Source organism: Centruroides sculpturatus, unplaced genomic scaffold (genome assembly GCF_000671375.1).
Source record: "Centruroides sculpturatus isolate CEXI.00-Female unplaced genomic scaffold, Cexi_2.0 scaffold12, whole genome shotgun sequence".
In the NCBI taxonomy this organism is placed as follows: domain Eukaryota; kingdom Metazoa; phylum Arthropoda; class Arachnida; order Scorpiones; family Buthidae; genus Centruroides; species Centruroides sculpturatus.
The window spans coordinates 1,250,518-1,267,564 of record NW_019384438.1 but is presented as its reverse complement, the minus strand read 5'-3'; the positions used below and the strand labels follow the sequence as shown (position 1 = coordinate 1,267,564).

Here is a 17,047-nt window from a genome sequence, read left to right as displayed (position 1 = left end):
TATAAAATTTATAATTTCTTTGTTTTATTTTTTAATGTAGGTAACACAATTTAACTCGTTCTGTCAAGTGAAGATGTCTGTAATTAAAATCCGCATAGTCCGTCCTCTACAGAAGACTACAAGGCGTGCAACTGAAATTTAGTAATTTATTAACCGCGGAATGTCGTACCACTTTAAGGAAAAAATTCGGTGGAAAATTCTATTAGTGACACCGATGTTTAACGAGGACAAACGACACCGTAAAACAAGTGTATAAAATTACAAAAAAGTGTCGAACGTGTTAAAGAATTATTCGGCACGTGTTCTACGTTGGGGGAAGAAACATCGTTCTCTCGAGATTGCTAACAGACAAGAGTATCAAACACTTCTTTCTTTCTTATTGTTTACCTTGATTAAATATAGTTCAACTAATTTCCCGGTGATACAATTTCTGATTGAAATTCTTCTCTAACAACACGTTCGAATAACCTCTTTAACCTGTTTACCAGATATTGCGAAGGTACTGTACAATGTTTAGTCGTTGCCGTAGAGATGGTGGGACGAACTTTAATTTTAAAACTCCGCATATTAAATTTGTTTTAAAGCTAGATGTTAAATTCTAATATGCATATTAATGTACGAAAATTTTAATATATATATATATTAATATTCACGATGAATTATTTAAGTCAATAATTGACGAGTATTCGTCGTAAACAAACGGTTTGGGTAAAGAAAAAAATCGCCATAAATAAAACTTATATTTTAAAAATTGTTTATGGTGTAGGAATGTGGATCAAAAATCCATTTGGAAGCAAAGTTGATTAATTCTGTAACATTACACCGTAACGGAAATGCTCGGCAGGAATAATCTATGAATATTTTACGTGGCGAAAGTCAACGACTCGACTGAGAGAGTCATTTACTCTGGAGTAACAGTCGAATAACGTACATTATTCTTTCTATAAAATCGATTTTTAATATTTCAAGAAAGATTTTCCATATTATTTAATCGAAGCTTTACTGTATAATGCAATAATCAAGTTAAACCGAGAGTAAGGATTCCGAGAAAATATATCTTTAAAGAAAAGAAATTTTTAGATATTCGTTAATATCGAGTGCGTGTTAAGAGGTGTTTGTTGATGACACGAATATCGAACCGGTGCTTTGACTAATAACGTTGCTGCTTAGGGAGAAAAGCGCGTATGACACAAATTGCAACGCGTGATTTGTAACTTTTAAATTCCTTTGGAAACGTAATTACCGGGTAAACAAGAGAGAAGACGAAACAGACGAAGCGAAAGAGAGCGAAGAACATTGACCTCCTCCCTGCGGCTGGGTGCATCGGAGAAACGAGGTACGTGGGTGTTTAAAAGTCGATTTAATTACTTGTCGAGTATTGTGTTAAGAGCTAACACGGAAGTGATACCGGAAGTAGAAGGAAACAAATTTTGCATCGGCTAAGAAATCCAGGAATAATGCATTTAAACGTAGACAGCGGGCAAAAGTCTGGTTCACCCGAGAAGGATTGTGGGTCGTTGGCATTTTTGCAAACGTGGACGACGAATTAGGACAAAAATTGCAACGTTCCAAATCCGGAAAGGTTTCGATCGATCCGCGCGCTAAATTCTCCGCCCGGGAATCTTTCACCCCACTTGACCCATATACCGATACTCATTACTTTATCCCGTGCAGCGTGACAGACAGATAAATGCGATAGAAACGTCGAAAATCGTTTGCACAAATATTTTCTCGAGGTTATTTCCATCGGAAGAAACACCCGACGAAGGAGCTTCTAAGAAAATATCAGAATAAAATAAGAATGATCAAAATATCAATAAGAAAATGCAAAAAATTAATCTGGATGCCGGCATGAAAATGGAGTAGGACTAGCAAATGTCTCTTATCGACTGTTGGGTGGAGGAAGAAAACTGGCATCCGTTCAAGTCGACCATCTTGGCTTCCTACTGCTCCGGATATCGCCGGTCCAATCAATGTATGTCACACGTAAACATAACGGTAACTGAATAGCTATAAATAGAGGTTAGGATGAGCTCTGACCTGCATCTCGGAATGCCGTAAGCTCATTCTCTACCGTTTGATGCCATTCGGAGTAATTCTGACGTGGATACAGCTGCCATTGATGCTCGGAAGGATAAAAGAAGCAATATCCGAAACAGATTTACTATTTAGAAGTCGTTCGACCAATTTTTTTTTTTCTTTTGCGAGAAGTATTTATTTGAGACAGAAACCAATGTTTAATTACAAAAAACAAGCAAAATATTTTTATTTATTTATTTTGAACTTCGACTTTATTCTAGTGATAAAATGGCGAAAAGTTTTCGGGTCTTGCACATAACATAATCTATTTTTCTAGAAGGAAATTGTAACATTCTACAAGAAATATCAGATTTTTAGTTATAAATACACTAAATTTTTCTATTCATTTTTATGAAATTTCTCACACTAAAATAGCATTCTCTAATAATCGTACACAACACAATTTAAATTCATAAATAACAAAGTCAGTAACCTAAGAAACCATTTAAAGCGAAGTTGATCCAGTACGTCTCGTAAACGTCGTTGAAGTTTCATTTCCATTTTTATTTTTCAATTTTCCAAAATCTTGTTTCAGAATAGTCAAAAGTTATAAATTAAGAACATAAAATGGAAAGTCTTTTATTTCCGACGAATTTAACGCAGATGCCAGCGAAATATATTAAGAGATATCGAGAGAATATCCAATTAATTTACTTCCATTTTCACGTACGGTACGAGTAAACATTTTAGAATTTAAAACGAATCTAAATGTTTCTAGAATCGGTATTCGACATTAAATTTATAATTGAATCGAGGTATACACCCTGTTTCAATTGGAAACAATAACGACAAGTAGAGAAACGTAAACTTAGATCATTTTTGTCGGTCAACACGAAACATTTCGTGTTTTATTTATTTATCTTCTTTAAAATTATCTATTGTTTCTATTAATAAAAAGTCTTTTTTAAATAAATAATTAACAGGCTTTTGTATTAAAAATTAAAAATTTAGAATTTATAAGAAGTACAGTATTTGTTTGCGGAGATTTCATTGACATCATTTGAGATTTTAATTTTATGATTAGAATTGCAAATCTAATTTTCATCGCTCTCTTTTTTAATTCAATAAGTCGGTCGGGTCAAATTAATCCCAATTTATTTCTCCGTAGGAGAATATTTGAAGCAAACTCTCGACATTTTTATAAATAAAATTAACGACGGTGAGTAATAATTATATAACAACAGCTCTTAATATTTTCGGCTAATAATAAACCGCGTATTATAAAATAAACAGAGTAGCGCTTTCGTGAAATCGTGTAAATTAATCAAACAAATTATATATTTAATAAACTTTTTTTAATTTCAAATATTAAATCACTGGAAGAACTATAATTACCATTGTTAGTATTCTAGTGTTGTAGTTATCTAGAAGTAGTGACGTGGGTGACGACGCCATCTTTTAGAGTATTAGAACTCGAAGATAGATCTGACACAAAAATTAGGTTTAGCACTGGTCCAATTTTGCAGAATCGACGTTACTTCCGTTGGGTCATCCCGAAAATTTGAATGAATTTCATAAGTCTTTTAATGAAATAAAGATTACGATTTGTAATAAACCTTATTCTTGGGAAATTTTACGTAAAAATAGTGCTTATTAATTATTATAAAATGTTTTCTTTCGCATCGATCAAGAACAGTAAGTAGTTTTTAAACGTTTCGAACTTTGACCTCAGATTACAAGGTTACTCTTAGACAAAACCTTTAAATGTTTTTTAGTCACACGACGTTGATTAATGCAACCAAACTAACTCGCGTGTGATATTTTTCTTTGCATATTTATGATAATAGATAATATTTTAATAAGAATTTAGTTTAGTCGCAGCATAAAATTTAATTCCAAAATAAATATTTTCAGAATGTCAAAAAATTAATTTTTGTAATTAATTTCGTTACTGNTCCAACCTCCAAAAAGTTTCGAATTGTTGCCCGAAGACAAGGGAAGACCAATCGGTATTCATTAATTTACGTCGCTTCTTCTTGTGTTTGTTCTGTGGGGTGTACAGTACGTTACCCGATCATGTGTTCGTTGTCCGAACATAAAAATCTTTCGCGAAAGTGTTCGTTATCCGATTTGTTCGTTATGCGATCTGTTCGTTAACCGATCACCCACTGTATTAAATTCGGAAATTATATAAATTAACTGATGACTTTTATAGAAAATTAACGCAAAATCAAAATTGGAGACGTCTAAATTTTATAAATTCACATTATTAAATAAAACATAATAATGAAGATACTATTTTTATTGGTTTAAAAGAAAACAAAATTGTCATTATTTAATAAAAATTCGGTTTTTAAGAATCATTTTAGTAAGCAAATCGTCACGATATTGGATTTTGTGTGTATATTCTTCGATATATACGAATTAACACGGAAAACGAAGACACGAAAAATTCATGGTAAACAGCACCAGACGAATTTTATTTCAATTAATTATCTTTTCTTTATTCTTCTGGCAAAATTTGCCAACGAACTGAGATTATATCTCGTTTGCTCTAAACTATCCAAGTGTAGATCGTATCACATTTAATGTAAGCCAAACAAAGCCAGTAACCCTTCAGACTGAAGAAAATCTGTCTAGACGAAGCTACCGCAGTTTATGTTTATTTTCTCCTTTAACAAGAAATAAGTTTCAATGACTTTGTACGAAACTCCTTCGGTACGTTATACTCGACAACAACAGACGTGTCCTTGATTTATTGCAACATCATTTAAATCCTTACTATCTTCTTTAACTTATACAGATATTAGAATTTACCAGCAATGCCTTAAACTTATCAAAGAAAAGAATTCAATTTAGAAATCATTATTCCAGATGTTGCAGTAAAACAATGTAAATAAGATATTCGAATAATGTATTTGTCATCATTATCGATGGCTATCCTCTATCTTCTATGCCATTTCTCCACCCCGAAAATTAATTCGAGACGTTTGAAATTGTCAATATCGGATACGGCGTATAAGCATTTTCCCTATTTCTAATAACTTCTTCGGTTGGGAAGAGCATTTTGGAACAATGTTATATACATACTGTACGCCTTGGTCCAGACCCAAAATACAATCCAACAGCTCTTTTAATACGTATCGATAAAATGATAGAAAATTATCTAAGCTGGCATTCGAGTAATTAATTTAACAGCCGGAAGAAAACTTTATAATTGGATAACATCTAATTACAATTAAGTAATATTATACACTTACAAACTGAATGTTTACAGTTATTATATAAATGTATAGTTGTAAATGGTAAATTATCAGAGGTAAATATTTTAAATTTCCAGTTAAATATGATTACGTAGTGTTTACCGATCGTCGAGAAGCGGAAACATCGAGAATTCATTAATTTATCGGAAATAAACAGTCGTTTCGTATTACACTTGGCTTTTACGCTCTTAAACCCACATGTCTATTATTTTATTACGCAAACGACGAAAACATTTTAAAGTTCTCACTTAACACGGATTTTCGTTTAATTTTCTTTTTATTAAAAACTCTATTAATATTTGTATCGAGTTTCGTTTGGAATTTCGTCACACACACAATACTTTGACTAGTGTTATATTGAGAAACTTACCTCAGTTTACTTTGGATATTTTTTTTCTACTTGTCCAGTAATTTATTTATTAAACTTAATTATTATTTATTCTAAACATTTTCGGACGTCTTATATTTATTATATTTAACTCTATTGTGAAATGATAATATGGTATTATCTTCTAATCCATATTTATGTTTTTTGTTTTAGTTTACTTTAGTAAAAGAAATTTCCTAAAAAACATCGAAATATTCATAATATTTCCTTATTCCTACATCATTAAAATTTAAAATAACTAATTCATTCGAATTAAATTTAAAATTATCTGTTTTTAGTAATTGATATGCTGTATTTCAATTTATTTTCAAACGGAATGAAACGTTATTATATTCCCGACTGTTATACAAAGGCAAAGTATGGCGATCCGGCAAAATATGACCCTCCATACTTTTATATTTTTTGGACTTAGGACACTTTGAAACGTCGAGAAATACAAACAATGTCGGGCTAATTTTTGTATGTACTGTATGGATGTTAGTGTGTGTGTGGTACGAATTTGTTCACGCTGTTTGAAGCTTAATAACTCCTGTGTCTTTTGTCGAAAATTTCTGAAATTTTGCAGGGATGTTTGTTTATTAGGAAGATCGATGCTATTAAATTTTGATGATTAAAGGTCGAGGGGTGCGAGATAATGAGGATCATGTGTATCTCCAAAAGGGTCGGATTTAATGACGATTTTACTGGTTATTAGCATTTAAACAATTTTTTACAAAACCATCCCTACCCTGAAAATTAATCTTTTTGCCATTTTATAATAGTTATAAGTATAAAAAGTTTTTAAATAAACAAATTTAAAAACAGAAGTTTTTAAATTTGATAACAGATAGCGCCTCCAAAATTTTAAATGTTGCTGGGAAAAGTAAGTAACTCGTTGCTGCTGTTGTTTTTTTTATAATAAGTTGGGTTAAAAAATAAAAAAATGATAAAATTAAGATAAAATGCGTGAAAAAAAATTATAACGAAAAAGAAAAAAAATTTTACTCGCCAGTTTATGCAAAATTTACAAGAACGATCAGCCAAAAGATGTAACGTCAGGATAAAAATTACCAACCTGCAACTTTCTCTTTCTTCCATTATCGATGGAACCGTGATTATCTGAACGATGTTCTCCTAAACTTTTTTGGCATGACCACACCTCCATTCGATTATGGTTGAAATATTTTACTCGTTAATCGTTTTTCTTTACCGGCTCTTATAACGTAAGACGGGAACTTTCGTCTTCGTGTCAAATTTGACCCTGCGAGTTTTTTTTTAAATCTCTACGTTTTGAAGACAACCGAACCTGAAAACGTCAAAAAATCCGAGAAAAAATTTGGCACGATAACTTGTATATAAGGGGCATCTATGCTATTAAATATTGGCGATTAAAGATCGAGGAATAACTCGAGTAGGGTTTAATTTCGGTTTTAATGGTTACGGGCCATCTGCCAAGGAGGAGTGACCCCGGTAGGTCTTTTATGGTTAACTGGTCCCTATTTAGGTGTTATCTCTTAAATTTCAATTTGGAGTCTTTTCAGACATCTTTAATGATATAAAGAAGCGCGTATTATTTCAAACAAACTGCGATAAAATTCGCTTTATTTTGCAAAATTATAATTTAATCGAATCAAATTCGACTGTAAAAATGTAATGCTTTTGAGTATGAAACGTGAAAAATTATTAAAATTTAATATTACAATATTTATAATAGATATTTTAAATAAAACTTTTATATTTTGAAGTGTATTTTGTAATAATAAATTTTTAAAAAATTCTGTATTTTCTGATGTCTTATAGTCGAACTTTCCGATTATTTTTACAAATTTTTATATCTTATAGTCGAATGTGTATTCGGAATGAATAAATTTTAATTTTATATAAGCTCGTACTATTTTGAATAATTGGCAAACCAATTATTCAAAATAGTTTACTCGTTTTATTTTTTATTTTTTAAAACTGAATTGAATTATACGCGAAAAATATAAATATTTAAAATCAGATATTAGAAGAGAAGATCCGATGTAAGATTATCCAAATGCAGACATCCAAGCTGAATCCGGATGAATTTCTATTTCGTAAGATGACGAGGTTAGAGAAAATTTTCGATACGTCTCTTGGGAAATTCCGTTACAATTAATTAATTTAATTTAAGATAAAATTTCAAATTTTCATAAGCTGCCGACATAATTTACTTGTCCGAGTCTTCTACCGATTTGTCCATCGTCTTAGATTCGATTTTCCTATCACTTTTGTTTTTCGTACATCCCTAATCTTTAATTAATTTTAGTTTGTAGCTGCAACAAAGATGGAAGGAATTTTTCCTGTCATTCGTCCACTTATTTAATTTCCTATTATAAACTGCCATAAACAAGAACACCATGTTTTTCCGCTAATAATGCAATATCGAAACACGTTCGGTATTTACACGAGGTATTTTTGCGCCAACGATTTTAAATTTAATGGATTTATTATGTTATACATTTTCCGGAATTGTCGCTATCTCAGTTTAAACTGAACGATACGCAAAATTTATAACAGTAGCCGTCGAGGGGAAAAACGATTAAAAAATATCCCTCCGTGCTTGTTTTCGATATGTTGTACAGCGAATTGCTGCAAAACTATACCGATTCTCGGTGGACCGATAAAATTCTTCCACAGTTAAACTATCAGTTTTCTGTTTTCAATATACCGTTTTGTATTTTGATCATATAACCGGAAACGTAACGGGAAAGACATCGCGATGGGATAGAAAACGGAAAGAACACTAAACAGGAAGAGCAAAGTGCAAATGGTATGGAAGATTATTGTATGTATGTATTGTTTTACAAGTTATAATAATGAAAATTAAATTGTTAGATTACCATTGAAATGAAATAAGAGTTACGGCATTGCCAATATTTTGTGTTTCTACGTAAATCATAAATAAAAATTCACGACGCTTCTTAAGAATTATAATAAGCGGACATTCGCCATATTTTCGATGTTATCGACGAACAATGTTTGCGTAGACACGAATTCTTGCTCGTTCTATTATTTTTCTATTTTCTAAAACTAGCGTTACGAAGATTTATGAAAATATTTTGATAATTTATGAAACGAAGCCGCAATAAACGATGACCGATAAACGTGATAAAGCATTCTACAAAGGATCGTCATTAATATTTTCGCTTATAAATTCGGATCGATTGTTGAAATTTTTGTCAAAGTACTTTTTTAAAAATCGATAGAGTAAGTAAAATTGTTAAAAATAGCAGTAATTTGGACTTTGTAAGCGTGGGGCGAGCGGGAATGAAGAGAAGATACGAATAAAACAGATGATGCCATTTTGAAGAAAAATTGGTTATATTTTCACACTCCTAACGTTTTTAAACACGGATATCCAAATTACAATCTACGATTTTAAATACGAAATACATAAATTACGAACACAACAATGAAATTGGAACGGAAACAATCGTATACATTGTCGCGATTGGAAGGTGATTGTTATTGTCGTTTTGTTATAAATCTGTTTAGCAATTCCTCGAATAAGAAAAATGTCGGGAGAAGAAGAGAAATCAAAGGAGAAAAAATTGGATCCTAACTGGCTCAGCGACAATTGGCAAAAAAGTGATAGAGGGGGAGAAACGCCTCTCTGTGGTGTGGACAGAGAATTGGAGATGCTGCGACAGTGTTCGGACGATGTCTTTCGAGTGATCGAGGAAGTGGGATCGCTAGTGATCGAATTACTGCGAACGACCAACCCGGATAATCAAAACCCGGAGTCGTACGATAACGTCAGAAACCGGGCAAAGCATCTTGAAACCTCCTTGAACAAACTGGTCGATAAATTTTCGGATGTTAACTCTCTTCAGGATGAAGAAACCAAAGAAGTTTTTCGGTCGGAAGTGGTCCCGACCGAAATCTCCGACGGAGTGCAAAAATTTCGAGATCTTCTGAGCGCTATAGATTTGTTTCTCCCTCGAAATCCGATGATCTAAAGCCAAACATTGTCGTTGTTCTCCCAGCAAAATTTTAATATTGTTTTTCAAAATTTTATTAAATTTGGCATTAAAAATTAAATCTTGCGATCGCAGCTTTTAGTCTTAAACATTAATTCCTATAAACTGTGTTTTGTTGTGGAGGAAATGATTAAATAACCAGCGATCGGATTTCCATCCTGCTTAAACATTACACCGTAGAAGACATTTTATAGATCCTTATTAAATGTGGAAAGTACAGTACAACCTTACCTGTAAATGTGATAAATTTTTTGAAAATTTCTAAAATAACATTTTTCAGAAATATTATAATCTTTTGTTCTTCGATTTTTTTCTTTGGATATTTTTTATAATTTGAAAATTATGACAGAACTATTCGAAGATGATTTTTCCAAAATGGAAGATATTTTGGTAGCTTTGACTTTGGTATCGCATTTTCGAACTGAAAGCGGGGGGGAGAACTTGAGATCATTTTCGGTTTCGGTTTTTCGTTTCGGTTGCATTATCGGATAATGTGGAGTCGGACCCTACACTCCTCAGTGTGTAAAGTTTAGCATAAAATTGACAAAATAATTTTGCTTATTAACAATAAGCTTTTAATTTCTTTTTAAATATATTTAATACAATTATACTTTATTTGACATACGTAGAATATTATTACAATGAAAAGGTTTAGGGATACAGTATATAAGTAACTAGCAGATAAGCCAGGCGTTGCTCGGATAAAAAATAACAACAAACATTAAGATTATTAGATTCTTTTGTACTTCTAACCCTTCTATTATATTATATTACAATATTTGATTTATATAACTACCAATGTTATCTTACGTAAGGGTTTTAAACACAGGAGCCTAATGTCACGCATTTTAAAAATTTTTTAAATTGTGTAGTACAGGAATAAATTATTTTAAAAATATATTAGACTGATCACTCGGTGCGATAAACCCTTATATAATATAATAAATATTAAAACAAAAACCATATAAAGAGGTTGGTTTTTTAGTTCACCATAGTCACGTTTACCACGATACTCGAACGATACGAAATGGCACAATTTCATTGATCAAGTAGACACCAATTGAAAATGTGGTATCTTAAATTTTTTCTAACGTTACCTCTAAGAAACTGTTCCATTCACAGCCGAATATCAAACGGTCATCTGACAACGAATCAAATTTCGCGAAAAACGGACAAAATATTTAAACTGGGCACCTCGAAAACCACTTAAAACATTTTGTGCAGCCCAGTAACCTCGTATTTTGGATTTTGTAATTCCAATGCCACTATACCGCTTGTCCGATAGCAAGAAAGGACAGTTGCGAAAGGGGTCGAAGTAATTCGGGCGAAAGTAGTCGTTGAACTTACTGCTAATTAATACTGGTCTACTATTAGTATTTGAAAAGTGATCCGTGTTAGACGGGTTATGATGGATCCGCTTGTGATCGAAGTTGCTAACCTTAATGTTCGAAAGACTTCGTATGACTTGTTTAAATAAAAAAAATCTTGTAAAACTGTGAGAATAATTGCTTCTATGTTATATAACGCAAAATCACCTTATCTCACTGAAATTTATTTATTAACCGTAACGAACGTTTTCAACCTTTAACTAACTTTTTTTCTATTTTATTATTTTCTTATTTTAAATTGTATATGTATATGTAAATATGTATATATATATATATATATATACAATTCTTTGGAATATTGAGCTATTTGAATCCAAAGAATAAATTACAGTAATTCCAAAGAATTTTGTATTTTAAATGTGTTTTTAACTGTTCTATACAAAAAAAGTTATCAATATTCCGTGATTATTAAATACCTGAAGATGGCCTATAGAACAGGTTGAAAACGTTCGTTACAATTACTACATAATTCTCGGTGAGATAAGGTGTTTTTTCTTGGGTTAAAAAGCATCTAGCTGGGTATTAATTAAGTATTTTATGTTACAATAAAGTGTTTATATTTTTGCAACAGATTGTATAAACTATGTGAGAAGTATTTTCTCGTAAATATCGTGTTTATAGAAAAATTATTGAACTGCAATTTGAAAAAATTCTAGACATATAAATTTCGACTGTTATCCCTCTATATGACTGTTCTTCCTTAATCTCGATTAAAAAAAAAAGTTAGGTAGATGAAAGTCGAAACCAGATGTAGAAAGCTTAGGGGCAGGAGGCCCAGATTAACTACGATATATAGGAACTTCAGGTTTGGAATAGATGTCACGTTACTTGGATTCAAAATTCTCCCGAACAGAGTTAATAGATGACCGGCACCACTCTATTGCTAACAGGAAAAGTATGATGTACAGGGGCAAACCACCACTAAACAATTGAAAACATTGTGAGGAATAGAAGTCCGGCATTGTGATGATGTTACAATAAATAATCGCTCGTTAGAATTAGTTTAGTTTATTTGGTTACGCAACGCGACACGTGAGCGACCTGCCGGGGAGATGCATTCCGGAAAGACTGGGAAGCTGGACCCTATTTAGGTGAAGAAAACCCGGAAAAATCCATGTGGCCAGCNGAAGTGGTGCAGCTACTTCAGAAATTTACAAAACAAATTGGAAGTATTTCGACTTATTAGATAATATGCTAAGAGGCGGATTGAGAAATGAAGACATAAAGTAAGAAAGTATTAACAAGTTAACACCATTTTAATATATTTTGTTTTCATTAAAACTAAATATTGTTCATCTTGTAGCACGTGCACGAATATACCAGAAATCATGCCTCAATCAGAATGTGAATTAATGGTAATGTATTATGAATATATATATTTTTTAACTTTAGTGTCTTTTGTCCACATAAAAGCTAAATTATAAGAAATACTGAGATTTCTAGCTTGAGGTTAAGTTGCTGATAAAATGATGTAGAAGTTCTTTTTGTTTGTCAATAGTACAAAGACAATTCCAACAACTTAAAGACAATGCATATGATTCTTTATAAATTGTACACATCATAATGATATTGAATAAGCTGCGGTGATCAAATGTTTACATGTAATTGTAGCTAAAAAAATAAAAAATGTATGCTAAACGTCTCACTTAATACAATTTTCAGGTTACTAATATCTGATTGAATTTTAATTCATGTGTATGTAATTTTTCTAATTTTTATTTTAGAATTCTGATTTGGAAGACGAATCAATCAATCAATTACCAGAATTTCTCACAAAGAATAGGTATTTTTATATTATATATAAGTTGTAAAGATTACAAACCTAATCAAAGTGTTATTTCACTATGTCCTTAAATATATTATTAATAAATTACATATATTTAATATTTTTAGCATGCCTGAATTAACAGGACCAAGCACAAGTACAAATGTATTGCCACTACCATTTGTACATAGTCCACTTCAGTCCTCTCAAAGGTTATACACATATAGTTCCATAATTGTAATTTTTTAATTTTTTTAATATTTGAGATATTCTCGAAAATGTTCGTTTTTATTTCATAATTTAGGAAAAGAAAAAGAAATGATGATGATGATGATCTTGCAGAGATCATAAAAGAAACTTCTAGTGGCATAAAAAAATATATTGAAGAGAATGAAAGTAACCACGATGAAGTATTTTATTTCATCAACAATATTGGTGTGAGATTAAGAAAATTTGATAGGAAAAAAATGCTTTCGATAATGAACAAAATTGAAAATCTTGTTTTTGAAGAAGAAATGAAACTTTAATTTTATATTGTATTATATTAGTATTAAAATTGTTTAAATAAAAAGTATGTTTTCTAAGTTCACTTTGTTGTTGTATGTTTTTCAATAGAATGACAGTTGATAAAATATATAAAGCTTGTATACAGTCTATGATATCATATCATATCATTTTTGATTGGTTGTAACGATCGGTCAAATTTTATTTATAAAGTAGTTAATGGAATCTATATATAATTATTACAGATAACATCCTATTTGCAGTTATAAAATGCAAAATTATTTAGATATATAATCTTAAAATTTCTATATAGCAAATATCTTATATGAAAATCAAAATCTACAATATTCAAAAACAACTCACTTTTGCAAATATCATTAAAAATTTTATTTAAAATGAATATACTTTTTATAACAGAAAATTTAATTTATGACAGTATTCTGCCAGGGCAGTGCTCCATCATTTACAAAATATTCTGTTAAATATTTTCTAATGTCATTTGACTTTTGAGAGTAATGGTTTGCACCAAGTCTATTGATCTTACCAAGCCCATTACTTCCTTCATTTTCACTTCTCCATTGGCCTGATACAACTCTACCTTGCCAATCTTCTGCATCGGTTAATCCAACAGGACAATATTCATTTCTGGTTGGTCCTGTCAGCAAATAATTATGCAAGCATACTGTCGCTTTTATAACATTGTCAATGTTCTCCTCACTTAATTTAATTGGTCGCCTATAAATTCTCCATCTACTACTTAAAATTCCAAACGAATTTTCAATCACTCGTCTGGCTCTAGAAAGACGGTAATTAAAAATTTTCTGTTTCCACATTAAATTTTTATTTTTTCGTGGGTAAGGCCTCATAAGGTATGTTGTTAATGGAAAGGCTTCATCACCCACAAAAAAGTAAGGAAGTTCAACACCATTTGACAATCTCATAGGCTCTGGTAAGTGAAATTCATTTTGGCATAAACCTTGGCCAAATCTTGACCTAGAAAAAATTCCCCCATCACTCTCACTACCATAGCTTCCGATGTCCACAAAGATAAACCGATAGTGTGCATCACAGGCTGCTAATAAAACTTTACTAAAGCTATTTTTATAATTAAAGTTTAAGCTTCCTGTGTTAAACGGGCATTCTATAATAACATGTTTCCCGTCAATTGCACCTAAGCAATGGGGAAATTGCCATTTCTGTTCAAAACCAGAAGCAATATTTATCCATTCTTCTGGAGTTGTGGGAAAATGTACAAAATCTTTAGATAATTCTTCCCAAATACCCGTGCAAGTTTCTTTTACAATTTTTCCCACAGTTGATCTTCCCATTCTAAAGGAATAGGAAAGGCTTCGAAACGTTTCTCCTGATGCCAAATATCTGTAATAAAATAAGTTTTAAAATATTAAGTACTCTATCATGTAAACAAACAGTATATAAAAATGATAGATAAAAATAAGCAATTACAATAAACACAAATATGCAAAATGCATTTTTATATTAGTCAAGTATAAATAAAAAATATAGAAAATGTTTCTTTTATTTCAAAGATGTTTGAAATCAAAACTTATATATAGCCTACTGTGTGTATATATATATATATATATATTATTGCAATTAGAATTTATGTTTGTTATATATAAATTTTATAGTGTCTCAACTAACACCACAAAGATAATATTAATTTACTAACTTGACTTATTGTAAGTAAATATTTTTATATTCGACATTAACTGCCATTTTGTTTGCTACATTTACCTCAATGTTACAGCAAGTCTATCACTCGCAGGTATTGCGTCTCTCCATCTGGTATTTTGCCTAGTTATCTTCGGTCCAAGTTTATTTAATAGTTCGTCAAACTTTTCGGGAGACATCCTGAGGAAACTATAACAAAATAATAAATTTAACACAAGCAATCATATATAATTTAAGTCAAAAGTAAAAACAAACTAATCTTACTCGAAGTAATATTCTTTGTCGAAAGATCTTAGACGAGGAATAAGTGCATTTTGTACACCAGTTCTCTCTCGATCTAAGAAAATCTCTCTGATCCAAAATCTCCGGTCAAATCTTCTTTGTCGACGTCTTCTAGAGACATAAAGTGAAGTATACAAAACGAAATTTGTAAACATAAGAAGAGCAGCAGAATTAGAATCACCCGCCATCTTGAATATTTTGCGCTTGCGCCGAAATGTAGAGAGATTTGCGTTTGCCGCTTGTGTGGTCGTGCTGCCGCGCGGCGAAGACGCGTTTGCGACACCGCTTTTCCTTGCCGCGCCGCGTGTGCATCCTCCTTTCGGCTCATTCTGACGTGAGATAGACTTTTTCCCCCTCAACGTCGGCAAACTTACATTAGTAAAGAAACAATCGACAACCTTGTTACACAGCCGATCTTCAAAATGTACACGACTTGAAAAGTGCAGATATAATTTGTAAGGCGCTGACTCCGTTGGGTTCGGTCCTTACAACCAGCAATCAGGAAAAAAGCAATAGGAAATTGGCGTTTATTTTTGTGACGAATCTCAGGTGAGCAGTGTAGAAGTTTACACAATAAATTGCATGAGACAAATCAATTAAGAAGAGAAGAGTCTATCATAAAAATCATTTTATCTAACCTGTCTTAGTTTTAGTAATCTCAGCGAAAAAACGGGGAGGATTAAATTTAGCAAATATAGTAAAGTTGACCCTCTAAGTACGAGGCTTCAAATTCTTGAGGCCTTGCAAAATTGTCAAATCGCGAGTCCCTTTCTCCTGCAAAGAATTATCAGGTGAAGACCCCATTTAAAAAAAGGTTAGTGTCCGCCAATCCAGGTTGTTGTCCGTCACAACAAGTTGTCCGCCATAGACAGGTTTTATTCCAGCTATCAGTTTCTATTTCCATATCACTTTCCACATTGTTTTCCTGTTCTGGTTGTTCTTCCAATTGAGGAGTGGTTATAGAAGTGAAGATAAATTTGTCCCAAGGGTCTATTGTCTCCCCGTAATACATCTTTTTGGTCTACCGTTATTTCGTTGCCAAGTTCAAACTCATTTTTAGCGATTGCGGGTTTTATTCGGTCTACTTGAACGCGTAACTTCTTTTTTATGTTAAGACTTTATATTTGATAATTAACGAGACTTGGTACTTCTGTTATACGATACATTCCTGACTATCGAAGTGCTAATTTTAGTTTTATTCTCTGCGAGACGACTACTTCTCTTACAAAAACTCCGTCTCCTACCCGATAATTTGGCAGTTTGTTCTGTTATCGGTGTCTTTCTTGCCTTGTTTCTGCGGCGTGATGAGTGTTGATCATTCGCTGTCGTAATTCTGGGGTAAAGTTGCTTCTACGTGGTAAAAGATTGTCGCAAGTCTGGTAACTAATTCAACTGAACACGTTGGGTCTCTTTCATACAACGGATAGAATGGACTCTCGCTAGCGCAGTCCATTCCATCTAATTGGTTAACTGATAACAAAGCTCCGCTTTGTTATACTGTTATAACTGATAACAAAGCTCCGCTTTGTTATCAGTTAACCAATTATCAGCTAACCAATCAGATGGAACCGAGTAAATGCTATTTCTTTAAAGCAGATAAATGTATTTTACGATTTATTCGTGTCATTTTATATATTAAGTAAATATAACAATTTGTCAGAATAATTTATAATATTTAATTATTAATAAATTTCTTGTAAGAATTATTGTTTTTTTCTTTCACTTTATCGACATCCTCGACTGAGGCCGGATAAAGTAATTAA

General features: G+C 31.9%; 1 protein-coding gene across 1 annotated transcript; it reads right to left on the bottom strand.

Annotated features, from left to right (window-relative positions):
* Positions 1-13,369: 13,369 nt before the first annotated feature.
* On the bottom strand, positions 13,370-16,747 carry LOC111620037 (protein ALP1-like). Its single transcript, XM_023361882.1, has 3 exons — positions 15,267-16,747; positions 15,066-15,191; positions 13,370-14,687 (listed from the first exon to the last, which is right to left on the bottom strand). Exons 1-3 carry the CDS (start codon positions 15,470-15,472, stop codon positions 13,733-13,735), a joined length of 1,287 nt encoding a protein of 428 aa, XP_023217650.1. The 5' UTR covers positions 15,473-16,747; the 3' UTR covers positions 13,370-13,732.
* Positions 16,748-17,047: the final 300 nt, after the last annotated feature.

Excerpts from the sequence above, each read along its gene's own strand:
- LOC111620037 (XM_023361882.1), bottom strand. The coding sequence starts at position 15,472 with ATGGCGGGTGATTCTAATTCTGCTGCTCTTCTTATGTTTACAAATTTC. Across the intron at positions 15,192-15,266 it reads GACAAAGAATATTACTTCGA|TTTCCTCAGGATGTCTCCCG; the intron begins GTAAGATTAGTT and ends ATTTTGTTATAG. Across the intron at positions 14,688-15,065 it reads AGACTTGCTGTAACATTGAG|ATATTTGGCATCAGGAGAAA; the intron begins GTAAATGTAGCA and ends ATTTTATTACAG.